At 43.3% G+C, this 26,791-nt stretch overlaps 1 protein-coding gene across 2 annotated transcripts in view; it reads left to right on the forward strand.

The window, feature by feature from the left end:
* ctnnd2a (catenin (cadherin-associated protein), delta 2a) overlaps positions 1-26,791 on the forward strand; it is a 386,140-nt gene that overhangs the window by 219,380 nt on the left and 139,969 nt on the right. For both annotated transcript variants that reach the window (XM_066663258.1, XM_066663348.1), the window contains one exon: positions 7,405-7,645. In XM_066663258.1, coding sequence (XP_066519355.1) covers positions 7,405-7,645 — 241 coding nt within the window. The remainder of the gene's footprint in view (positions 1-7,404; positions 7,646-26,791) is intronic.

The following is a 26,791-nucleotide window of genomic DNA, read 5'->3' on the forward strand; positions in this document are numbered from 1 at the left end:
TGCACTGGTGGTATACACTGAGCAGCCTTGTTTCCACACACACTTGACTTATCTTATCAGCTCTACTGAACATACAGGTAAACTTTGTAGTTCTACATTTACAGGGTGTACACTGTAAAAGAAACAAAAACTGTACATTTTACGGGTGCCAGTACAATCGACAGTAAAACAACAAACTGTAAATGTAATTTACAGCTGGATACTGTATTATTTTATTACAGTAAAATTACTGTATTTCCTGTGCATTTTACAGTAATTTACTGAGAGCAGACATCAATATATTTCTTCATTTTAACCCCCTTTCCCCCTGTTCTTCAGTGCTTAGGAGCACCACTGACTGACACAGTGTGTGCTGTGTTGGTACGAGTGGATCAGACACTGCAGTGCTGCTGGAGTTTTTAAACACTGTCCACTTTCTGTCAACTCCATTAGACACACCTCCCTCATTGTTCCACCTTATAGATGTAAAGTCAGAAACAGTAGCTCATCACAGTTTTGTTTATTGTCATCTAGTCCTTAATCAGTGGACACGGGATGCTGCTGGCTTTACATTTGTGGTTGGTGGACTAGTCTCAGTCCAGCATTGGCACTGATGGGTTTAAAACTCCAGCAGCACTGTTGTGTCTGATCCACTCGTACCAGTACAACACTTCTATCCTCTTAATGATATTCAGCCACTCATTCTAAGGGGTGTGGACAAAATTTGGGAGCAAATGTTCTCAAGTACGTGACCTTCTACATGAGAATGTAAAAGGTTGTAGGCGTTTACCCACCTCTGCTCTCCTGAGATACAAAATCATATCCGTTGACATCAAACGGCATGTCCAGGAGCCTGAACTGAGAAATAATTACACAAGAATAAAATGCTTTTTGAGCTTTTGGAGTCGTTTAAATTGACGTTAGTGGAGATCGGCGCTGCTCTGGCCGGCTGTTCTACTTTAATCGATGCGTGTCTTCAGGTTTAACATGGCAGAACGCCTCCAGGCCCCAAAGAGCCTTGATGGAAAATAGATCCCCAAGTTCATAACACACAATACATGACCATTACAAGGCAATACGGCTATTAAGGCTTCCTCTCTGAACTCATGTAAATGTTTCCTCTGTTGTTGCTCTGGGGAAGAATCCATTTCTGCTCCGCTGGACAAACACACACCACTTTTACATCAGTGGAAATGACTCAGTCAGGAGAATTCACAACATTTGAGGAAAGACAAGGCAAGGAAGGAAGGACGCGAGAGTTTCTTAAGTGTGATTTCACAATGACTTTGTCTGTGTAGTTAAAATGTGAAGTTGGAAATCCATGGAGTTTTTCTGCTTTCAGAAGAAAGCATGACATCTTTAGAAAAGTATATATATGCACATTAAATTTTCTGAGATATGGGGGCTGCACAGTGGCGCAGCAGGTCCTGATGTTATAGGTTGACACCAGGTGACTGTCGGTGAGGAGTGTGGTGTGTTCTCCCTGTGTCTGCGTGGGATTCCTCCGGGTGCTCCGGTTTCCTCCCACTGTCCAAAAACACACGTTGGTAGGTGGATTGGCGACTTAAAAATGTCCGTAGGTGTGAGTGTGTGAGTGAATGTGTTAGTGTGTGTGTTGCCCTGTGAAGAACTGGGGCCCCCTCCAGGGTGTATTCCTACCTTGTGCCCAGTGATTCTGGGAAGGCTTTGGACCCACCGCCTACCCTTTTTCCAGTGCATTCATTCATTCCTGTGGACAGTTTCAAAGGCTCATCCAGTTTCTCTCTCTCTCTCTCTCTCTCTCTCTCTCTCTCTCTCTCTCTCTCTCTCTCTCCACACACACCTGTGGAGTTTGCAGCTGAGGTATGGGATGAAAGCAGCATTTGTTTGTGATAGCATTACACGCTCCTGGAACAGCCGAGGGACGTGGCGTCTGCTGATTTGTATCTGAAAGATCAAGTCATTTGAAAGAGCACCCCATTATCACAGCAAATGGAATATTCAGCTTCAGTCGAGGGCCTCAACGCTAGATTAGAAATGACGCAAAAAAAAAAAAAAGCAGTGAGGGCACCAGATGAAGGGGGACAATGGCTAATATTTGCCTTCCTTCTACATGCATATGGATCAGGGATCTCTGAAGCTGTGCAGAAATCTGTTGTGAATGTCGGAGCAAGATGTACGGCATCTTACAACACAAAGATTTGGCAGTTGCGATTGTTTCCTTTTGCACAGTGACAGGAGAAATGTGTACATTGGTACAATGAAGGAGCACTATGAATAATATTTCTTTTCACAATAGCCTTGTTCTCAGTTGGGACCTAAAGGTGGGTGACAGACTAGTTCTGAATGGGTTGCACATGGTTGGGTAATTTAATCCTTGAAAATAGACCTTTTTGTGGACCTTATTTAATATGTAAACACACTTACGTTACACTTATGTTGATTTCATTTAATTTTATAAGAGTCAAAAGATACTTGGTTTATTATTAGAATAAGAATGCTCAGCCTAAGTTAGTGTCGCAGTCACACAGCTCCAGGGACTTGGAGGTTGTGGGTTCAAGTCCCGCTATGGGTGACTGTCTGTGAGGAGTTTGGGGTGTTCTCCCCTTGTCCGCATGGGTTTCCTCATGGTGCTCTGCTTTCCTCACACAGTTCAAAAACATGCACTAGTAGAACACACAAAACTCTTGGCTCTACATTTGCATAATGCTGTGACTCAGTGTTGAGCTGCTAGGGAGCAATGAGGAGTGAATTCAATGCAATGAAAACATAACTCGGGTTTCTCAGGCCTGGTGTTATATAGCCTTCACAAATACAAATCACGCTCTATAGCTTTCACACAGCGTAATCACGGTATACAAAATACACCACAGAGATTGGATGGTTGGATCAATCCCAACCTCGTGCCAGCATCTCTGCTGTTAATCTGCAGCCCGGCGGAGTGGTTAGTGCTCAGAGGAAGAGACAGAGTCAAGAAAAGCAGAGAATGGAGATTTTACTGTAATTGAAAGTGGCCAGTTATTCGTGTGTCGAGTGTCCTTCAAGATGATGACAGCACAGGCCGGCAGGACTTTAGAGAAGAGAGCTGGTGCCCAGTAAAAAAAAAAAATTAATAAATAATAAAAAAAAAGGCTTAGAATGGGTGTTAATTAAGGAATTACAAGGTCAGAATAAACCCCCTTGTCTGTTTGGAGCAGGCTGCAATGTTGCGCATTATCCACGAGCGAGTGCGCTTAAGGGCTGGCGTATGAAATTAATAAGCACTGTCTGTCAACATGTCAGAGAGAGCGGAGCGAGCGCTAACTAACACTGTCTCATACACACAATGCTGCCTGCTGCCTCATTTACCAGGCTGTAGTTTTACTGTCATCGTGGCAATGTGAGGAGAAGGGTCTCTCTGTCTCTCTGATTGCACTCTGATTAGACTCTGAATTGAAATGCTGAGTTTAATTTCATGTTAAACTACTACTAGTCATGGGGGGAACCACTGATCTGTTTGCACTACCACAGATCCATCCTCCCAGACCCTGAGGAACTCAGGGGGAAATCTGGCAAGGAAGATTCCAACCTGAAGGGACAGGGTGGCCCTGCCCTTAAGCAAGGGAGCAATTGGCACTGTATAGAACCTGCAATTGGAGGGACAGGGAGGCCTTGCCCTTAAGCGAGGGAGCAATTGGCACTGTGTAAAACCTGGAACAGGGGGGACAGGGAGGCCCTGCCCTTAAGTGAGGGAGCAATTGGCACTGTATAGAACCTGGAACTGGAGGGACAGGGAGGCCTTGCCCTTAAGCGAGGGAGCAATTGGCACTGTGTAGAACCTGGAACTGGAGGGACAGGGAGGCCTTGCCCTTAAGTGAGGGAGCAATTGGCACTGTGTAGAACCTGGAACTAGGGGGACAGGGAGGCCTTGCCCTTAAGCGAGGGAGCAATTGGCACTGTGTAAAACCTGGAAGAGGGGGGACAGGGAGGCCCTGCCCTTAAGTGAGGGAGCAATTGGCACTGTATAGAACCTGGAACTGAAGGGACAGGGAGGCCTTGCCCTTAAGCGAGGGAGCAATTGGCACTGTATAGAACCTGGAACTAGGGGGACAGGGAGGCCTTGCCCTTAAGCGAGGGAGCAATTGGCACTGTGTAAAACCTGGAACTAGGGGGACAGGGTGGCCTTGCCCTTAAGCGAGGGAGCAATTGGCACTGTGTAGAACCTGGAACTGGAGGAACAGGGAGGCCTTGCCCTTAAGCGAGGGAGCAATTGGCACTGTGTAGAACCTGGAACTAGGGGGACAGGGAGGCCTTGCCCTTAAGCGAGGGAGCAATTGGCACTGTATTGAACCTGCAATTGGAGGGACAGGGAGGCCTTGCCCTTAAGCGAGGGAGCAATTGGCACTGTATAGAACCTGGAACTAGGGGGACAGGGAGGCCTTGCCCTTAAGCGAGGGAGCAATTGGCACTGTGTAGAACCTGGAACTAGGGGGACAGGGAGGCCTTGCCCTTAAGCGAGGGAGCAATTGGCACTGTGTAAAACCTGGAAGATGGGGGACAGGGAGGCCCTGCCCTTAAGTGAGGGAGCAATTGGCACTGTATAGAACCTAGAACTGAAGGGACAGGGAGGCCTTGCCCTTAAGCGAGGGAGCAATTGGCACTGTATAGAACCTGGAAGAGGGGGGACAGGGAGGCCTTGCCCTTAAGCGAGGGAGCAATTGGCACTGTGTAGAACCTGGAACTAGGGGGACAGGGAGGCCTTGCCCTTAAGCGAGGGAGCAATTGGCACTGTGTAGAACCTGGATCTAGGGAGACAGGGAGGCCTTGCCCTTAAGCGAGGGAACAATTGGCACTGTGTAGAACCTGGAACAAGGGGGACAGGGAGGCCTTGCCCTTAAGCGAGGGAGCAATTGACACTGTGTAGAACCTGGAAGAGGAGGGACAGGGAGGCCTTGCCCTTAAGCGAGGGAGCAATTGGCACTGTATAGAACCTGGAACTAGGGGGACAGGGAGGCCTTGCCCTTAAGCAAGGGAGGAATTGGCACTGTGTAGAACCTGGAACTGAGGGGGCAGGGAGGCCTTGCTCTTAAGCGAGGGAGCAATTGGCAGTGTGTAGAACCTGGAACTGAGGGGAAAGGGAGGCCTTGCCTTTAAGCGAGGGAATGCCTCAAACCCTGCAAAACCTGACTAAACTCAAGGAACTAACATCAAATTGACAGTGATGGTATGTGTCTGGAATTGCCAAATGATGTCTACTGACTGCGCAAACTTAATTCACACCCCAGCTCTAGTGAATTGATGAAGCTTCTGGTGTTCCCAATGGTCCTCAGCAGGGCACTACTTTGTCTTCATTTGTTGGACATTTACATCACTGAGGTCAGAGGAGGACAGGGTGCTCTGCAAAAACTGGTATCCTGTAGTAGGTAAAGTGATAAATGTGTGCTGTTGTAAAAGAAATGTGACATGGCCTGAGTCTGTGTACCTTCCTAACGTTGGCTCACGCAGCGTTGACTCTCTTGTAGATAAGATAACTGTCCACGAAGAGGAGAGAAGGTGCAGATTCTTGTAAACTATCCACAGAGACAACACTGCGGTAATACATATCATAGGGCATTAAGTACAACAGCAGATGTAGTCAGCTACAAGTGGGATGGCTTGGATGTTATGGGCCAACCTATGAATGCAGTTATTGCTATTAACTACTAAGAACATCAAATAATCAATTAATCACTGAATAAATTAACAGCTCTGTAAAATGTGTGACACCAGTACATTTCTGTGTTGAATATTCAATGTGATACTTTCTTCAGTGCAGCCTCTCAGCAGTGTGTATCATGCTGAAGACTCGAGCTGTTTCTGTCTATCGATCGCCTCAGTGTCCAGATTTATGGCTTGAGCTCTGTGGCCGTCTGCAATAGCCAGACAATGACTGGCCATTACCATAACAGGGATATTGATGGCATCCCATAGCTCAGGCCTACATGGTTTTCTTTAGAATGCAGTAAACCCCCAGGGACCGCTCTCGTTTCAGACACAGGTTTATATGGACTTTATCTTACACAGTAATGGACGGAGGGATGAACAATGATGTTATCTCTTAACAGAGCAGCAAGTCCTTATTTTCTGCAGTGATTTTATTTCTTCACGTGAAACCACACTTATCCTAACTTTAAGTCTAAACACACATAGTGAACATGAACTTTTAGGAATGAAATGTTAGGAATTTCAGCTGTTTGTTTTGGAAAAATTGAATAATGAATTTGAGGATACAGCTGATATACTGACACCTAGTGCTCTGGAGGTATTAAAGATTCTGACAGGAAATACTAAATGTTTAATAAACATGGCTGCCCTATGTGGGAGACCCACTCTACAGAACATAAACTCTCATGTGTCACACAGACATTATTAAATAGTCACTTCAATGTTTGGAACATTCTTTGGATTATTGTGCTGGTAAAAAATGCAGGCTACCTCATCAGATTTTTAGAGCCATTTTTTTTAACAACACTTCATTATTATTATTTTTTGGCAACACCCATTTCAAGACAGCCCTTATAAAAATGACCAGGCTGTGCCCCTTTGGAGAGTGAGTGCTTTTTTATTTACTTTTTTTTCTTCAATTTTAGTGTCATTCATATTCAACAGAGCTGTCACTCCACGTCTACAGTTCACTGAAAACAGCAGCTCTGAGACCCAGCACACATCAAGGAGGGAATGAAAGATTGTGTCATGTCCTAAAAATAGAACTGCTCCACATTCCCACTGGCGACTGCCTGTGAATTAGCAGTTCTTTAAGCGGAATTACGTCATACGTGTGCCAGTGCTTTTCATTTTGACTCACTTCTTTTCTTAAACACTTTGTGATATTCTATTCTTAGGCAGTATGTTTTTTATAGTCAAAGCCTTTAAATAAATAATAATGATAATAATAATGAATATTTAATTCTGCTTTGGAATGGCTCTGACTGTAATTATGGTTTTTTGCCATTGAATGTGTACACACTGTACCAGCCCAAAAAGGGTTGCCATATTGCCACACTCCACATGGAATAGCAGTGGACATCGGAATGATGAAATCACATGGATCTGAAGGTGTGTGAAATGAATGAATGAATGAATTTCAGCTGGCACTGAAATATATGTTCCTTTATACAAACTAGAACAAGAACCATAACACTGTTTTAGATTAAATCAAGCCTTGTTTGTAAAAGTTCGTTAGACAAAAAAAAAAAAAAAAAAAACATTTTAAGACTGTACTGTTTTTGCCAAAAACTGTGGATCTGTTCTGACTCTACCTCACCCTCCTCTCACCCCTCTGCCCCTCTCTCTCATTCTCCTGCCTCCATCTGTCTGTGTCTGGTTCTCGTTCAACGTCTCGCCATTGCATCCTCTGCTTAGAACTTGTCAATCAGTTCTGTGAGCAGGTCCTGAATTTCTTGCTTTGTCCCTACTCTCCTGCCGTAGCCCCATCCTCCCCCGGTGTTGACTCCGTACCCTTGCAGCGAACTGGAAGTCAGAATGCAACTGGGACCTACCCAAGAGGCGGCTACTCCTCTGGACCGGCAACCAATTATGCAGACCCCTACCGGACCCTGCAGTACTGCTCATCTGTGGAGTCTCCATACAGCAAGTCTGGCCCAGCACTACCTCCGGAGGGCAACCTGGCCAGATCCCCCTCCATAGACAGCATCCAGAAGGACCCTCGGTAAGTGTGCTGTTATATATTCTGCATTTGTGCTGTGAACTCCGCCCACAGAATTTGATTGACAGATTAAGGCTAGCTAATCAGTCGTATTATGGTACAAGATGTACCATGTTTTTTGACAATGGTAGGTGGTTGGCCTATGTATGTACTCATCTCTCAAACACAACTCAAATAAAATCTGTGACATTTAGCTTACCACTATATATATATATATATATATATATATATACACCTATAGCTGCCTAAAACAATTCCACATACAATACGCATACATGAGTGCAGAGACTCTTATTTTGTGACATAATCTGTGGAGGGTGTAGCGGGACATTTGTGATTCAGCCTCAGCTTTGCTGCAGCATTGAAAAATCTTTCAGTGATCATGTCACACATTTAGACAAGGAGAACTACTTTAATCATCTTTAGGCCAAACTGCAGAATAATTTAGGATTTTTCAATCCAAAATTGTGGATTGAAATGATCTGTATATGTTCTGTGGTCATAAGTGCAGAGAAGTGCATTGGAGTATAACATGCTAACAGTTTTCCACTAGATCCTATGATGCAAATGCTAATATGGCTAACAGATAATAATGTTAATAATATTAGATAACGGATAATAATATTCTCTAGATTATGCTACACAGTGTGATCCTTAGCCCCCCTGTCACAAAGAGGTGGTGGTCTTCTGTGCCTCTGAGTGTTGTGAGACTCTCTCCAGCACAAGGAGAAGAGCTGTGTATGAGATAAATTGATCCATCTTCCCAATCTGTTTACATTAGTGCTGCACTCTAAAACCAGACAATTCCATGGCAAAAAAATCTTGTGACTGCAACCTATGGATATCAAGCTAGAATGTCTTGAGCCTAGCCACATGGCGGTAAGCGCTGGTGATGTAAGTGGTTTGTTCTGCTTGGGTGGGTTTGCCAGTGGAATGATTACTCTCTGTACTCCGAGCCATTTGGCCTTCCATTGAAAAAGAGGCTCAAGGTGCCATTCACTCTTTCCTCCCCTGCTGGTCGTGAAAGCTAACTGTGCACATATTGATCTGATCGCAGCAGGACATGGCACTGGCGAGATGGTCAAAGCGCTTTAGAGGATATGTCCAGTTTCTTGTGGGTCTACTCCTGCTGTCGGTTCCTCTGTGGCGTTGGAGAGAGATTGTCTCTTCTGATTGCTTATCTTTTGGCTTTTACCTTTTGTTGAGAGACATCAATAGCAGTCTGGATTCCCTGAGAACATCTATTGCAACTTTTGTGCCTTTTTAAACAAGGGCATGGGGAAGGTTGCCAGTTCCAAGCAGAATCCCTCCTACAGATTTGGCTTATTTTCTAAGGAGCACTACGTAAGATTGTCAGAGCGTAAATCGCTATTACAACACTCTTGTGAAATCATGGGGTGGGGTGTGGGGTTGTTTTCTCCCCTCCTTCAAACAACAAAATACATAGTGCAGTTTCTGCAGTGTTGCACCCAGAGCAGTAACGACAGGGGCACGTTTCTCCCTATTACAGCACTATTAAGAATCTCAATTATTTTGAGAATGGAATTTTAAGGTAAAAATACTACCTACAGTTGCTTTAATCGAACAAAGTCACTTTTTGAGGCTCACCAATCACAAAGCTGGACTTGCATTTATGTGAGAACACAATGACTAAGTTAAACACAGGAAGACAAACAAAAAGTGCGCTGGGAAGTAAAAGTACTGGTTTAATTTAAAGAATTAAACCTGCTGGGTTTAATGTTATATTTTTGATCCTTGTGGTATTTTGACCAAATCACGTCACAGATGTCAAGAGCATAGGACTGCGTTGCCTTATGGGAAAACAGTACGATATCTATCTATCTCCCCTTTAATGAAGAGCAAGGCATCCTCTTAATCATTATGCAATGCAGTAACTGATCTATAAGCAATTTCATGTGTGATTACCATGCAGGGCGGGGGAATGTAATCTTTCTCAATATGCCTCTCCCCAGATCAATATCCGTACGCAAAGCTGGCTCTGTGTTAATTATCCATCTGTCTCGCTACAGTAGTGAACTTGTGCAGACATGACCAGGCAGAAAAAGAAAAAAAAGCTTTAGATTGCTTTTTAGGGCAAACATAAAAGGAGCTTGAGGTTTCTTCTGACTGTTGGATTTTCTTTTTCAAGTTCAATACACGACTGAACTTAAATCAGGATTGGAAGAAGCATACTCTTTTTTAAAAAAGTCTTGGTAGAGTTTGGTACATACAGCACACACTGTATGCTATGATTTGAATGGTTTGAATGGTTGTGTGTGTGGTGCTGGTGTGAGTGGATCAGAACCAGCAGTGCTGCTGGAGTTTTTAAACACCTCAGTGACACTGAATGACTGAGAATAATCCTCAGGGACCAGTGATGAAAGACTAGAGGACGACCAACCCAAGCTGTGCAGCAGTGGACAGTGTGGGGACACACTGTTTGAAAACTCTACGAGTGCTGCTGTGTCACATCGGCATAACTCACACTGACACGCCACCATCACATCAGGCCTCTAGGGATCTTGAGCATTGAAGAACAGGGGGAAAAAGGGTTTAACAATGTATGCAGACCAACAGATGGACGTTTGTAATTGTAGAACTGCAAAGCACCCCTATTTTTAGTGGAGAGTGACTGGTGTAGGTAAAAAATAATAAAATAAATAAATACATTGTAAAAAGTATTGTAAAATATAAGACATTGATAGTGTGATTATTTCCTGGTGATGGATTCTGGCGGCTGATGACCCTTGACCCTTTGTGGGCCCTTGTGTGTGAGTGTGTTCGGTCAGCTGGAGCCGATCTTTTTTGTTTGTCTGTTTTGTCTATTTTGTGTCACGAGTTGGTTAATTAAATCACACACCGTGGTACGTGCAGCTGCAGTTGGATTTTAATTGGTGTGTGGGGTTTCCACATGGGGTTCAGAGGGAAGCGCGATTCCCACCCATCTGAAGCGTGCCATGGTGGAGGGATGCTTCTGAGGCTTCTGAAGCGCCGTAGCTAATTAGCACTGCTGGGTCATGCTCGGTGCAGGTGGTGCTGAAAGCTGGGGACGGATTGGCTGATGAAGGCCAGTGCTGGAGAGCTGGAGTAATGATGTCTGCGTTCTCTGGCCAGTCTTCTGACGCTGTAGTCCCTGAGGAGTTGTGTTTGCCTACTGACAGCCCTAATGAAGTCAATTTAACTAAGTGTTTGTATTCGCTTTACTTTCATTAATGTTGTAGGTTTTACTGAGTATTTCTGTGTTACACTTTTATGTCTATGGCTTTTTAGCAGTGGTCATTTAAACAGTGAGCGACAGGGGGAGACAATGAAGGACTCTGCTGTGTGGACAGTGAGAGACAGCGAGGGACTCAGACAGTTACATAGTGCTTTTGCTGCAGTGCTGAGCCCAGAGTAGTATTGAAAGTGGCTCTGTCCTCCTATTTCAGCTCATTGAAGCATCACAATGATTTTGAAGCTGTAGCTTTAAAGTAAAAGTACTACCTAGTGTTGCTTTAATGTTGTGGAAATAAGAAAAAACAGTGGTCTAATGGTGGATAAAGGCGTCCTGCTGTGTTCTGGCCGCCCCTGGCCTGAGATGAAGGGCGTAAACAAGGCTGTTCTGGCAGGATGTTGTCAGCGTCGGTTCTGTGTTTCACTCCGAGACGCTCTCAGCCTCTGGCACATGTTTAGCACCGAGGCGCTTGTGGAAGTGTTGACTTTTCCACGTGAAGGTTTGTTAGGCCAGACGCTGCCTTCAGGTGAGGCGTTTAGCGTCGGCAACTGACAGCGCCTGACATTTTCTGACCTTTTTTTCCCCCTCAGTAGAGCTCAGGTGGAGGACTGGAGGAGAGGGGAAGTCAGCTAGACTGCCGGACAGCAGAGTTCAGGTCTCACTGTCTGCATCTGTGTCCCATAAAGGGCACGTAGTACTTTGTATAGTGAAATTATAGAATAACACAGGCTGTTTGCTGTATGTATATTGGGAACATGCACTGTTTTTTCACATTAGCATGCCGTCATTCATCACCTACTGTGGCTGTTTTTCAGTAGCAGGGGGTCCAATTGCACGCTTGATGCTAATTCTAATCCTCGAGTAACGATGGACACGGAAAGGGAAGAGCTTCTCACATTGAGAAATTTTGGCTTTGTCCCAACTACTCCCTACATAGTACACTCCACAGATTATAAAACTAATACCAACACATTCAGACCGTGTATTAAATGATAGACAGGGGGTACATTAGGCTTATACTGAATCTAAATGTTTATATTTTTAATCTGACATACCTATGCCATGGTATATTAGTGCAGAAACAGGTTATTTATGACCTACACTGTGCACTGCGTAGGGTAGAGGGAGATATTTAACTTTCAGCTTCTGAAAAAAAAAATGGTGGACCACTAAAATACATTTAAAAACAAAGAAAGAAAGAAAATTAAAATAAATTAGCATAAAATAAGATAAATTTAATCATCAAACAGTTCTCTGTTGTTTTCTATCACATTACGCCATCTTTCGCCCAGCTCACAAACTCCAGCAGTGAAGAAAAATTCATGTTGTTCAAATGTTTTCAAAAGTCAGACATGTAAAGCACTTTACATCAATCAGAATAAATTAAAGTCAGTGCAGTGGATTATGGGTAATATGATACCTTCTAGTGTACATGGGTTGTACACTACGTTTTGCAGTGCATTGTGGGGTTGTTTGAGTGTACTGACAATTGGTCACTATGTTTGTGTACAAATACCCATAATCCACGGCATTGTTTGGTGAAAACCCGCATAAGGTAGTGTTTTGAAATCATTCACTACCCCCCTGAATGTTTGTTACAGATTCCAACGCTTCATAACACACGTTTTCACTCAATTTGTTGTGGCACCCATTTTCCTTCTTTTTATTATCACATGTAAACAACTGGAAACATTCTGTTGAGTTGCTCCAAGTTGTTGAGCAAGTTCTTTCTGCCATAACTCTTCAAGACACAATGTTACAACGTCAGCAACGTCCGTATAAGACCATGGGTTTCAAATGTAAATGTATGTCATACCCACTCCATCAGGCTGTTAGCATACGCTAGTATTCTTCAAGCTCTTCTCACAAACTGGTCAAAATTGTTCCACATTACCTTGGTTAGATCCTATACTTTACTACTTTGCCTCTAAAAGCAGTGGAGATTGATGGGAATCCCTGCTTAAGACCCCCGTCCACAGTACACTGTGATTAAAACACATTAAAACACATTAGCAAGCTTTGTTAACCTTGTTAATGATTATTGCACCATTAAAAAATGGAACTAATGTTCACTGTAAGCTATAAAAATCAGCCCGTTCACCTCCCCTCACTCCCACCCCACCAGAGCGAGGTCTGCGGATCAGGGAGCCGTGGTAGGTTTCCAAGTGCTTTAATATTTGAGGAAAAGCCATCAGCAGCGTGGGGCGTAAACAGAATTAGGGTTTTGTTAGGGGCGTGTACACCAAGCCAAGTCAATGAAGACAAATGCATGTGATTGAGTGGAGCTTATCGATCTGCTCCCCTGAACCTGCCAGGCTGAGGGGTGGAAGACAAGGGGGGCGGGGCAGGTAGGTGGAGAGGGAGAAAGGGTGAGGGAATAAGAAAGGAGGGGGTTTGGGGGTGGGTGGGTGGGTGGGGGGGGGGGGGTTGTGGGGGCTGCACTTTCTGTGAAAGCAAGATGCCAGGCCCTTTGCCTCTCCAGCCCTATTGATTCCGAGCGTGGGCCGGGAACTGCTTTTAAACACAGTCATTATCGCTTTGGCTCCAGAGTGCCTTCACGTCTGCTCCGTATCCTGAACACAGAAACACACACCTGCCTCTCGCAGCACTGCCAGAAATCACACACCAAAGGGGGGAATAAAAGAGGGAAGTGAGACTCTTAACTCTTTAAGTTCCAGACTACAAACCATGCAGTTGTGCAACTCAGAAGCTCCATGGAAACTGCAAACACAGTTACAACAAAAAAGGAACTAAAGTCAACAAAAGAGCAGCCCAGATCATTTAAAATCTTTCTGCATTATGAGGGTTATGATTGATTATGATTGATATCCGGTACGGACTTGAAGAAGAATTAGAGTAACAGTGCTGTAAACGGTCACAGAAGAAAGCTACACAAGAAACAATCCTGCAGCTTGTAACCTTCTGGAGCGCAGATTTAGGCTTAGGGTTAGAGTTAGCATTAGGGTTAGAATTAGGCTCAAGGTTAGGCTTAGTGTTAGGATTAGAGTTAGGGTCGAGTTTACAGCTCTCACATTGGGTAGGTCGACTAACGTTGCTCATAAGTCAGATATCAGACTTGGGAATGACATCACACCCCAGCTGAACATTCAGATCCAACTTTATGCCCTAGGTTTTCATTGATAGATTGTTCCTGGTTAGCATTGTTAGCGATGCCAGCCACACAATGTGATATTTTACGCATCAAACATGGAAATACATCCGCACAATGCCATTGGACAGGAGTGAATGTACAACTGATTTAATAAGATACAAATACAGAGAAGAGCCAGTAAACTTTATATGACTATCACATCTCATTTGAAATGCCCTACATTGAAATCTCTTCAACATCTGAGTTCAAATGGAGTGCAGCATAAAAACAACAGTGAATTATCCAAGTACAGCGTGTGGTGTAGCTGTTTGCCCCCTCTACAGTGAATGATACCATCACACACTGTGCATGCAGTGGTCAAAATTCAACAACGAAAGTCAGGTGACTGCAAAATTCAACATTTCCATTGCTGTACATTCTGTAGTTAAAAAAAATGGAACAAATCAATACAGTCGCATTAACAGCTTGCGAAATCAATGCAACTATTCACTTCTCTGTAGGCTTCAATCACGCATCTGAATCAGTGCTAATCTCTCATTTAGGACAGAGTTATAGTCATGGCATTCTGCTTATGGAGAGCATCTTGTTGTGTAGTCATTTTCTAGCATTAGCTTGTTGCTTCTTAAATGGTCATCACTGAAGGGCAGCTCCATTGAAGGCTGGTGACCTCAGCTTCACTGCTGTTACTCCCCTGAGATCACATCATGTGACGTGAGCAACCTGAAATGTTTTAATTCCTCCGAGGGGTTGGAGAAGGTGGAGCTGGACCTTTGGCCTGCTGTGTGTCACTAGAACAGCAGGGCTAATTTGATGGGGACCCTCTCACTTTGGTCTGTAGTTGAAGGTATTCTGATGTTTTATTGATGACTTCTCCATTTTTGTCTGAATAGAAATTAGACTTGTCATCGTTGTCTACATTTCACGTCTCATTCTGTAACACACAGGCCACAGAAGGGTTCCAACCTAACCCTTACAGCCCTGTAATCACTGTTTTGTTTTTTTCAAGCAAACACTGCTCATTATACTGTGCCTTATTTCAACCTGGAGCTGTGTGTGCGCAAGACTATGAGACTCCTAAAATGTGATATAGCCTACTAAGAGTTTGTTTATTGTTGCTATATGTTTATTAGTAGTTACTGGTTAATTACACGATAATAACAAAACAAAATGATGTAGTAATAATTACAAGGTTCACAGCAACAAATTCTGCCATCCTAAACTTTGCCAAGACAATGTGACAACCTTGATTAGCCCTATGGTGACTAACTAACCTAGTTTGGTCGCTATGTAACGTGTTGGTCTCATTCCAGAGCTCTGAAGGACACTATCTGGAAAGGGACAGGTTAATTTTAATGGTAACCTACATGGACCATTCACCCTCCTGATGCAAATGGAAATCTTTAATGTTGGATGCGATCGAAAGCCTCCGGTGGAGATTGTGGAGCCTTTAGTGAAGTGAACTGAATCCAATCATGGATTTTACTTTTGGATTTCGAGCACTCTGTCTAAATACCCCCTGATAGGCTTCTAAGATTAGCCATTGGGTTTTATTGGTTGATCTGAAGTCCCTCTAATCATTAGTCTGTTTTTCGTATTTATTCAGAAGTGGATGGGTTCTTTTTTCTAAGGTTCCTCTTGAGGTTTTGCCTCTTAGGCCCTCTCTGGGCTTTGTAAAAGCTGCTTTGTGTCCATGCTCATTGTAAAAATTTTATACAAGATTCAAAGTGGATCAAAAGTTTCGAGGATATAAGCTGATGGCATCAGAAATGTAGGGACATTAAAATGCCATGTAGAGTACCGGCAAAAGTTTGGACACGCCCACTCAGGGAGTCTTCCTTTGTTTTGCACCATTTTCCACATACTGTGAATGTCCAGTACCAGTCAAAATTTAGGTATCTCCCTCATTCAATGTTTTTTTTGTATTGTTTTTGTGTTTGTATTATTTTCTACATTGTAAATGAATACGGAAGACATTAAATCTATGAAGGAACACATATGGAATTATGTAGTAAACAAAAAAGTGTTAAACAATTCAAACCATGTTTTATACTTCAGATTCTTCAAAAGGTAGTAGACACATAACTAAGATGCTGCTTCGTTAAATCCCAAATCACAGAGCTACAGAAACAGTGCCATAATCTGTCTCTGTCTCTGCCTCTGTTACACAAACAAGAGGTAGGTTTATTCATTCATCCATTATCTGTAACCCTTATCCAGTTCAGGGTCGCAGTGGGTCCAGAGCCTACCTGGAATCATTGGGCGCAAGGCGGGAATACACCCTGGAGGGGGCGCCAGTCCTTCACAGGGCAACACAGACACACACTCACACATTCACTCACACACTCACACCTACAGACACTTTTGAGTCGCCAATCCACCTACCAACGTGTGTTTTTGGACTGTGGGAGGAAACCGGAGCACCCGGAGGAAACCCACGTGGACACAGGGAGAACACACAGAGGTAGGTTTAGTTTAGGTTTATTGATATGTTTAGTGTTAGCTGTTGGAGTTAGCCTTAAACAAACACATTCTGATAAAGCAGTACAAACCAATGACAAAATTTCAGTAAGTGTGTATGTTAAGATGTGATATCAGGTCGGAACATCCTCACACATATTTAGCACACTTTGTACTAGAGCCATATATAATTAGAACACATTGTACAAGTCCTGGAAACTTCAAATCCTGTTGAATAGAATGTGTATGAATTCACCTTGAGACCAGTCTGCTCTATAATGACATAAGCCGGAATGGTGAAACCATTATTCAGACCATTGTTGTTTTATTGGTTCTTTTATAGTGCAGAGTAACAATGCACAGCTTGGGCTGGGTTGCCTTTTCCAGGCAAATCCCTCCTTGCTCATTTCCCTCAACTGTGAGTGAGACGCTGATTGAAGTCATTTAAAGGAAGATGTAATGGACAAAAAGTAAAAAAAAAAAAAAAAGAATAATGTTGTGAGGTGACCCTTATTATCCACAGCTTTTTGACTAAAAGAGTCGGAGCCTTAGGTATGGACAGACATGTCTGACTTTGATCTAGAAAATACGCATCATGCACAAGAGACTGATCCTGAGTCATTATGTTTGCTCCTCCGTTGTTGGTCCTTTGTCTTGGGTATAATGAGAAGCGTATTGTACACATGACTTTGTGAGATTCGCTGCCAAGTGCTTTATGATGGAAATTAGGTATTTGAGGTTGGGGGTGGGGGTGCAGAAGGAGGGGAAGGGGGTGGGTGGGGAGCGTTAGAGATATTTTGCCAAGCAAGACAAGCCAAGTAATTGGCGCATCCATTGTGAAAGAAAGCTTCTGTCACCAGTTTGTTTATATTGACGCGATAGTGACTGTCCTGTGTATACAGTCTCTCTCGGGGAGATTGAGTCGTCACGCTTTGTACGACCAATTCCGCTCCTGGTGTTTATGGTAATTACACTCACTGTCAGGAGCTGCGTTAAACACTTATCAAGCCTGCTGTGGTTACTGTTAGTCAACGGTGGTGCTGTAGCTGGGCTCTCCGCAGCTGTTGATTAGTATTGCTCCCGTCATCACCCACCTCAGTGGTCTGTCCTGTGGAGAGAAGAGTGGCTTGAATGTTATATACATTTGTGACTCCAATGTTCCTTCTGTAATTTTGGACGTTAACGTCTTTCTAAAGTTAGGAAAAGTTAGTAATAAATATTATTTGTAATATAGTACGACTGTTAAATAAATGAATAATTTATTTGATGAACTAAAGCCAGTCTAAAATATTTTCAATGGTTTATTTCATCAACTAAAACTAGACTAAAATTAATACATACCTTAGTCAAAATAGCAAGGTGAACATCTAAATTAATTTCACATGCCAAAAGGAACAATGGATTGGAGAGTCCTAGATGAATCCAGCGACGTGATTGGAGAGACTCAGGCAAGAGGCGGTGGAATTCTGAAGTCTGCACTTCAAGTAGAAGCGGCACAAAATCAGAACGGCTTTAGTCCATGTTTTCTGACTTATATATCTATATTTATATCCTGTGGAGAATGCGTATCGCTAAGACCTGCTGTAGCTGTGCTACTGTGGACGCGAACTGTCACTTGAGGCTTCAGAGAGTATATTTCAGCTTTATCGCTCATTGCCAGGATTTGCCGTGATTTCCCGTGTGGTGTTAGTTATGAGCTGGGGCTTTCTAGTGGCAAAAAGCGGCATACAGCTTATTATGGCACATCTGTCAGTGGAAACAGAGCACAGCGTCTCCCTGATCAGGCTCCACCCCTTTTCTTCTCTGCCCCACTTTACTCTCCCTTCTTTTATTTCCTAGCGCCGCCCCCATGTTACAGTTATCCACCTGTGTTTTGTATGTAACTCCAGCTGTGTCTCCATGCTGCTGGGTATGTTTATGTCTTTCCATGCTGATGTTGGCTACTGTGCTCTGTTGGTCATGTCTGACTCTGTTTTTTTGTGAGTTAGTTCCTGTTATTTGTCCTAGTCTTGGGTTATGCTTTGTCTTTTCTCATTGTTTTACTATGATGATCTTAATCATATGATATTGGCAGGTTAGTACACAGCTTATTAACATACTACACCATTTCTTACTAAGACGACATGATGAAGTGTTGACATGACAGTGCACTTCGTACCAAGTTGCATTTGCAATGCTGTCAAACTCAAATATCTTCCACTCTATGTCGTGCACAGTGTATGACATAAAACAACGGTTTCTGCACTTAAATACATCCCTTCTGACATTTAGTGTACTGTTTTGTTTATTTATTCATTCATTATCTGTAACCGTTTATCCAGTTCAGGGTCCAGGTGGGTCCAGAGCCTACCTGGAATCATTGGGTGCAAGGCGGGAATACACCCTGGAGGGTGCACCAGTTCTTCACAGGGCAACACACACACACTCACACCTACGGACACTTTTGAGTTGCCAATCCACCTACCAATGTGTGTTTTTGGACTGTGGGAGGAAACCCACGCGGACACGGGGAGAACACACCAACTCCTCACAGACAGTCACCCGGAGCAGGAATCGAACCCACAAACTCCAGGTCCCTGGAGCTGTGTGACTGCGACACTACCTGCTGCACCACCGTGCCACCCTTATTTATATATTTATTTATTTATTTAAATTTGTGAAGTGCACTATGTAGGGAACAGTTCCCCCAAAACTTGTCCAGAATGTTGAATTAACATTGGTGAATTTGCTGTGTAAGCTCCTCCCTTTTCATTTTCTGTTGGAATGCGGACCAGTTTTGTCCATCATTACCATACTCAAAAATTGTTTTATTATTAAATTAGAATTATTTTTATGCAATTTTGCATAAGTACAAGTGCAATTTGACACTTGTACTACATACTCAAACACTTGTTAAAATTAGTATTAAGTGCACTGTTTGGAAAAACATTCACTGTTTCACTGTGGAAGCCCAAACGCCTCAATCCTACCGTACTGGAGGTTGCTGGTTCAACCAGTGCAGCTCAACAGCCACATTTTGTCTAGTCTAGTTCGGTACAGAAAATAAAGGATTAACTTATATTAATTTAGCCGCTGTGCTTGAGGGTTCGGTTATGCTGTTGTGTGGGAACACTAGGTCTAAATTAAGCAGATAGATGCAGGCAGATTCATAATTACCATCTTATTGCTATTACTTAGCTTGGCTACCATTGTAGTTCTGGTTCAATAGTAAAGATGCTTATTTTTCCACATGCCTTGGCTGACTCAGTAAATCGTGTTTCAAGGCAGACATTGGAATGTCTGAATTTTATTGGTTTAATCAAACAAACACACACCCCTCAGTTGGTTCATACACTTGCGGCCAACGTGCTGACAGCCAGACTGCTTCATCGTCTCGGTTAAGTGAGTGAAGTGAAGACAGTATCAATGCTGAATGCAAGCACAGCCCCCGTGGCTCTGAATCACTGAATCAATGAAGGAGAAGGAGTGTGTGTGGTACTCAAGGTTAATGCATAGCTGCATGTGTCAGCTTCTTTTGGCTCATTTCAAAGCTCCCAAGACGGATTACTGGAACATGCCGCCTAAGCATAATCATATCTTTTTAATGTTCGTAGCCTTTTCGCCTCATTGTTGGACGCCTTCTAGCCTCCCTTCCCTCTGACATGGCGCTTTTTCTTTTTTTTTTTTTTTGCCGCTACGAGAAAGCAGAGTTTGATCGGCCAAAGCTGCCAGGCGAGGGGACACTGTGGTCAAAAGCACTTTTAGGAGGAGATGAGCCTCCGCAGATCTGCATTCACGTCTTGATTTTGACCTTTACCAATGACGTGGACCGAATCAAGCGTTCACAATCAATTACTTGACTCAATGGGGCTTGGCAGTGGCCTGAGAATAGCATGGCAGCATAAAAAAATAGTAGAAAAAAAGGTAGCAGGCACTCTGTGGAGAGCATCTAAGCCATTTTCCTTTGCGGCCCCTTTGAACAGATGTCTTTCATGAACCCAAACTGCAACCGCTCCTGAAAATCACATTTGTTTTGATAGGAGAGTGTGGAAATAAAGTTTGTGAATGTGTGAGAGCAGAAATCAGTGTGTCTTGAGCAAGGTCCGCTGATCGAAACTGTCCTTAATACAACCCAAAAACTACCCTTAACAATAACCTACAAATAAAGTTTTATTAAACTGCATTCATGATCTCTAACATCGATATCAACATCTTTAAATCATCTAAACCAAAACTCACATGTACTTTTGGATACAATATTATTCCCAAGAAAAGAACAAATCCATGCACATGCTTCTGCAGCACTTTTTTTGCAGGTGACTGGTTTTGTGTTGGGAGTTTGTGTTCTTCCTCTGTCCACGTGCTCCAATTTCCTCCCACGGTCCAAAAACACACATTGGCAGGTGGATTGTTGACTCAAAAGTGTTCATAGGTGTGAGTGTGTGTGTGTGTTTTGCCCTGTGAAGGACTGGCGCCCACTTCAATGTGTGTTACTTCCTTGTGCTCAGTGATTCCAGGTAGGCTCTGGACCCACAACGACCCTGAACTGGATAAGGGTTACAAACAATGAATGAATTAATGAACATTTTCAAAGAAATTAATTTTTATGTTATTTTTATGTGGGGGTGGGGGAGGGGCAATTGTCTTTTTTTGATGCTATGCAGAATTGATCATAAAATGACAAATGAGCAAGACTGTTATACACCACATAAAACTTATAAAATGTAAAAATAAAAAAAATAAATGCTTAGATTGTAATTTTACAGTAAAACTCACTCAGTAAAAAGCTCTGGCATAACATCTCCCTGCATTCCTCACAACCAACTGGAACATGTTAATATTATAGCTCATATATGCTCAGTCATTTTCCTGGTGTAGAAATTGTAAAAGTCCTACAGTGATGATTTATCCTCACAATAAAACCCCACCCATGGTTTCAGTCAACGATTAGTCAATGTTTTCCTAGTTTTGTTCGTCTAAAGCCTCTTGCCTGGCTTCTGAAGGACTAACCAATCGGAGAACAAGTGTGGTTAGCCATGATACTCATCCAATCAGGTTTAAAAAACCCAAAATGTCATCGCCTTGGATTCCCAGCCTGAGCCACACTTGTCTGTGTTCATTAAGTTAGTTGTGAGCGCATTCTGTTGCCCGTCTGTGCCACATTTTTCAGGACTGTGGAGCTGGGCTTGGGCAAAACTGGTGAGAAGATAGAGCTGACAACATATGCACATTGCCTTGTTTCAGCTTCTTGGCAAATGGGAAAGCCAAGCTTCTTGAGCACCACTCGAATACAGCATTCAGTCCAAAGAGGCAGAACCATCTGGAGACCGAAGCGGCTTCTTTTGTTGTCAATTTAGCATCTTTCTATTTGTTGCCATGCCCCTAATCACGAGGTACAACAGAGAAATGGATGGATGCTGATTGCGCCTTGAACATGCAAATGGGACGGTTTAGCCTTGATTGCCAGAAGCCCGCTTTTGAGGGAGCTAAATGGGCGCTGGTGTTTACCAACATCTAATGGGATTAATGTGGGTGCCGGAGACTGGGGGCTGATATCTCCAGCTGAAGGGAATATCACGCCTCTTCCCCTGCACCCAATCTCCATCTCGGGATTGGTTTTTGTGTAGCTTCTTCCTATCGCTTTATTCTCTTCTCCTTGAAGCCCATGCTTAATGGAGTCTGTGAAAAGATTGGGCTTATTACTTTTGTTTTTGTTTGTTGGTTGGTTTGTTTGTTTCTAGAAAAGCCATCTGGTGAGCAGAAAATTACTGATACTATTTTTCATCTAGAGCTTCTACACTGAACCATCACTGGATTAGGAACACCTACCTACCTAACATCTACACTCCTTGTCCATTCTCTCAGCTCCACTGACCACACAGGAGCATGTTGTAGTTCTATGTACGATGGTAGGAATGGATCAGACACAGCAGTGCTTCTGGAGTTTTTAAACATCTACAGGTTGGACCAACGAGTTTACTCAAAACTCGAGGAGCACTGCTGTGTCTAATCCACTCGTCCCAGCGCAATACACGCCACTACGCCACCACCACCACCATGTTCCTAATTCAGTGATCACTTTGTGTAGTATCTGGTCCTCACCTAGTCACATAAATAAAGCCTTTTCCGAGGCAGTGTACACAAGTGTAAACCCTTATTTGCTTAGTTCCGAGCGCTTGCTGAAGTTGTCCATTTCCCAGTGCACTGCAGAGGTAAAGCAGGACCTCATCTGAGGTGAGTGGACTGTGAGGATCCATTTTTAAAACTCAGGTGTGTCTGTTTACCCAACCTGCTTTAATATCTTCAAAGGCTGCTTCTCCATCAGCGCTCCACGGCGCTCCGACCCGCTTTGAAATGAAAAGTAAATGTTTGCTGGGAGGACGCTCTGCACTCAGACATGAATCATCTCACTCTCGCTTTTTGTTTCGCTCTGCTCATATTTCTGGGAGGGGGCAGAGGACGGGTGCATGTGCAGTGGTGCACTGACAGTCTATCTGTCTATGGCTCTTAAATTCCACCAATCAGTGAGTCCCTCTGCCTGATCTCCCACTGTACCACTAGCCTCGGGAGGGTGGAGGTAGACACATGCTTCCTTCCAAACGCGTGAGGCCAAACCATGACTTCTTTTCAAATGTCACCGTATAGCTTAATGGGTCAGAGGAGACTGCAAACCGCCCAGATCTGTTACATCGGTCATGAGCAGAGATGGAGGGTGAAGCAATAAGACCATCCCACCCACCTAATGAGCCAAGTGAGTCCTCTGGAGCTCCCAGCACTGGTTATTTTAAACTCTTGGAAAGTGCTAAAAACTGGTGTAGCACAGGCTCCACATGTTGTTCCTCCTCCAATGTCAGACATGTAGAACCCAGCAGACCACAGGACCCCAGGCCTGGCTGAAGAAGATTAGGAACAGCAGGTGGAGTTTGCAATGAGCCCCTGAGAATGCTCTCTGCTGGTGAACTGATGGTGGGGCTAATATCGCTCCTCTCGGCTTCACACCACTGGGGTCCAGTTGTCCATGGGTCCATGGGTCAGCTCTGTTCTACACCTCCTCCTCTGCATTCTCACTTTTATAGTTATTTTAAATATATTCTCTGCATATTATTTGTCAGAAAGAGCACTAATATCAATAGAATATGCCATCAACATTTAATCTGAATATGCTTATAACACAAATAATATCATTTAGGGTTTACATTCTCTTTAAGGCTGGGAACAAAGGACTGGCTATCTGCTTATTCGTCCAGAGGTCTGGATGCCTCAAATGCAGAGTTAAAGTACTAAACAGCAGAACTACAAGTACAACTACTCTGTGTCGAATCAAGCTCCATCTTCATCAACAAGCCAAGACAAAAATGGTCCCCACACCCAATGCCAGGAGCAGTCAAGAATGCCATTTTGGCAGAAACCCTTGATTACAGAAGAAACGCTGGACCATAAGACCACTCTTTGTACCTTACACTGTTTGTACCTTGATGAACACAGATGCATGTGTACAGGAATAGTGTTTCTGCTGACAGTTAGTGTGTGCTGGGATTGGAGGTGGTGTTGGAGCGTGACTTAGCTGAGCGGACAGAAGCCCACAGCGCGGCCGTAATTATTCCACCTTCAGAACTCTCCCCCTGGCCACTGGATGAAGCATTAGAATAAGCTGTGTGTAAGTCATACAAGGGCACTGATGTCTCTGCTGCACAGAGCAAGAGCTGATGCTAACCACACTGTTTAAAAACCAGCACAATGTCCAGCAGCATGAGTTTCCAGATTCACCTATAGATGATTGTAAAACGAATTCAATAGGGGTGTCAAAGTTAGCATTAAAAAGGTGTTAACAACATTGCTGGAAACACACTTGTGCTGAACTATAGTGAACCATTAAGTGAGTTAAGTCTAAATCAGAATAAATAATGGTTGTGTGAGAGGAGTGATGTAAAACAATGTGTAAAACTGTGTAATAATCTAGACTGGTTTATTTATTAATACTACTGGTAATTTATTACCAAATTTTATGTCGTTTCTCAGACACATCACAAGTGCATTGCTTTAACTTGACTGCCTGCTGCTAATAGCATCCAGACTGTGCTCAGATATTGAGTAACTGTATGTAGGAGTAAAAGGCTATAGCATTTGTCTATCAGTATTTTAGTGGGTAAGACTAAAGAAATAATTTGTAATATTTATTAATATTATAATTATTTTTTATGTCACTATATATATATATATATTCATGCAGGCGATGTTCAAATCTGGTCAAAAAGAAAATCAAAGCTAGGTTTGATTTGAATTATGAACCCGTTGTAATCTTTAAAATTTGATTATGAAGTAATGCCATGTGGCAGATGATACTGTAGGCCAGTGGTCTGCCTGTATGAACATGCTAACACCTTTCGCTAACATAATTTGAATGGAGGCGGCTGTTGGCTACATAGCAGGAGCTGGTCTGTAATGCACTTAGTCCTGATGCTTATTGACTTAGTGAGCGTTTCGGACCTGAAGGCCATTTTGGCCCTTTCACTTCGGGGTATTACTTTACAACAGCACCTCAAATAGCAGCCTTTAATTCAGTCTGGGCCATCAATAACAGTGTGGGAGGGTCAAATTGCTGGCCACTGAAGTGCACAAACAGCACCCTACACACTACAGTGGTGCTCGTGGGATTGGCGTTAAGTGGCATCAGGCAGAAACAAGAGAAGCTGGCCATAAGCATGCACTGGTGTACTTAAAGTGACCTTTTTGTCCAGACATGAGACAAGTTTTACCTTTGATTAAGTTACACTGTAGAATTCTTTAGAAAGCTGTACTGATACATTGTCTACATTAGCAATTGTAGGACAATGTTTTCATGACTTTATGCAATTCAGTTCAGTAATCTTTATTGGCATGACCATATTGCATTAGTTTAATTGGAAAGAAGAAAAGGGTCCAAAGTGCAGAGCTTTAAATAGTAGATCTAGATTTCTAATTACAAGGTGGAACTTTGAGCGGTGGGTCTTTAAGCATCAGTGCTGCTTGGCACAATGATTCAGAGTTGATGTTTTAACATGGATGGTGTTAATTAAGTTTGAATGTAATGAATGTCCTGCTAGAGAGGGATGCTAATTGTCAGTTAATATATGCAAGCTTCTCCACTGGTGCATTCTCTCTCCAAAGAGAACACAATGACACCTCCCTGAGTCAGAAGGGCATGACTTTAGTCTCCACTAATCCTCCTCCAAACCGTATTTGAACAAGGCCAGGTTTCCTTACAGTTTTAAGACCTCCATTCAGAGGCAGCTTTGCTGGCACTCGCAGTGCTAATGCATATGCCTCTTACTGGGAATTAAACACTTTGGCTTTTGATGGCATGGCTTTGCTTGTGGACTGTTGGAACGTTTCAGGAGTGTTTATGTTTTAAGGGTTCTATTTGTTTATTTATATATTTATATTTACAGTTGTATAGTGCCATCCTAGACCCACAAGTACACGTTACAATCAACACTACACAATCCATTCAACACTCAATTAACACACACCATTGAGAAGTGGACTCTCAACCATCCACCTGGAGGACTGCATCGAACACTATGGGTTCACCAAGGACAGAGTGCTTTTGGGCTGTGGTAGAAAACCAGAGACCCCAGAGGAAACCCACGCTGACACAGGGAGAACATAGAGCCTGCTATCCACCCAGACACCTTACTACTCATTATTGTATGGGTGGTTCACCTTACCTTTGTCATCAGATAATGATGTGAATACAGTTAGTTCAATGTCTGGAATGTTTTGACTCTATGTTGAGCTGCTGGGGAGCAAGGAGGAGCTGAGAAACCCCTATGGTTAAACATTGTTGTATATTTTAAGATTGTATAATGAACATCTGGGCTTGTAGAAATGATAACGGCTAGAAAATACTGCTAGAAACTGATTTAAACCAAAATCCATCACATACCATCAACTGTAGCGGACCCTCACGCGGTCAGTTTTTCCAGTCCGCATGTGAAGGCTAGGTCTGCATTAAAGTGGACAGACAAAGTCCTTCGTATTGTAAATGGTGACGATGTGGAATGGGTCAGTTGATGACAGCGTGTGTTTCATGCTGCAGGGTGACGTGAGACAGACGTTCCAATATTGACACCCGTCCATATGGCTGTGTCTGAAATACTGTCTGTGTGTCTGGCAGCGGGCCTCATCTGAGTCTGCTCTGTTACTAAGCAAATCCCTGTGCACACACACAGTGCATCTGTCTAGATTAATGACAGGACACACTCTCTTTCTCTCTCCCTCTCTTTCTCTCTCTCTTTCTCTCTCTCTCTCTCTCTCTCTCTCTCTCTCTCTCTCTCTCTCTCTCTCTCTCTCTCTCTCTCTCACACACACACACACACACACACACACACACACACACCCTCCTGCC

This window comes from Hoplias malabaricus, chromosome 1 (assembly GCF_029633855.1).
Source record: "Hoplias malabaricus isolate fHopMal1 chromosome 1, fHopMal1.hap1, whole genome shotgun sequence".
Lineage (NCBI taxonomy): Eukaryota > Metazoa > Chordata > Actinopteri > Characiformes > Erythrinidae > Hoplias > Hoplias malabaricus.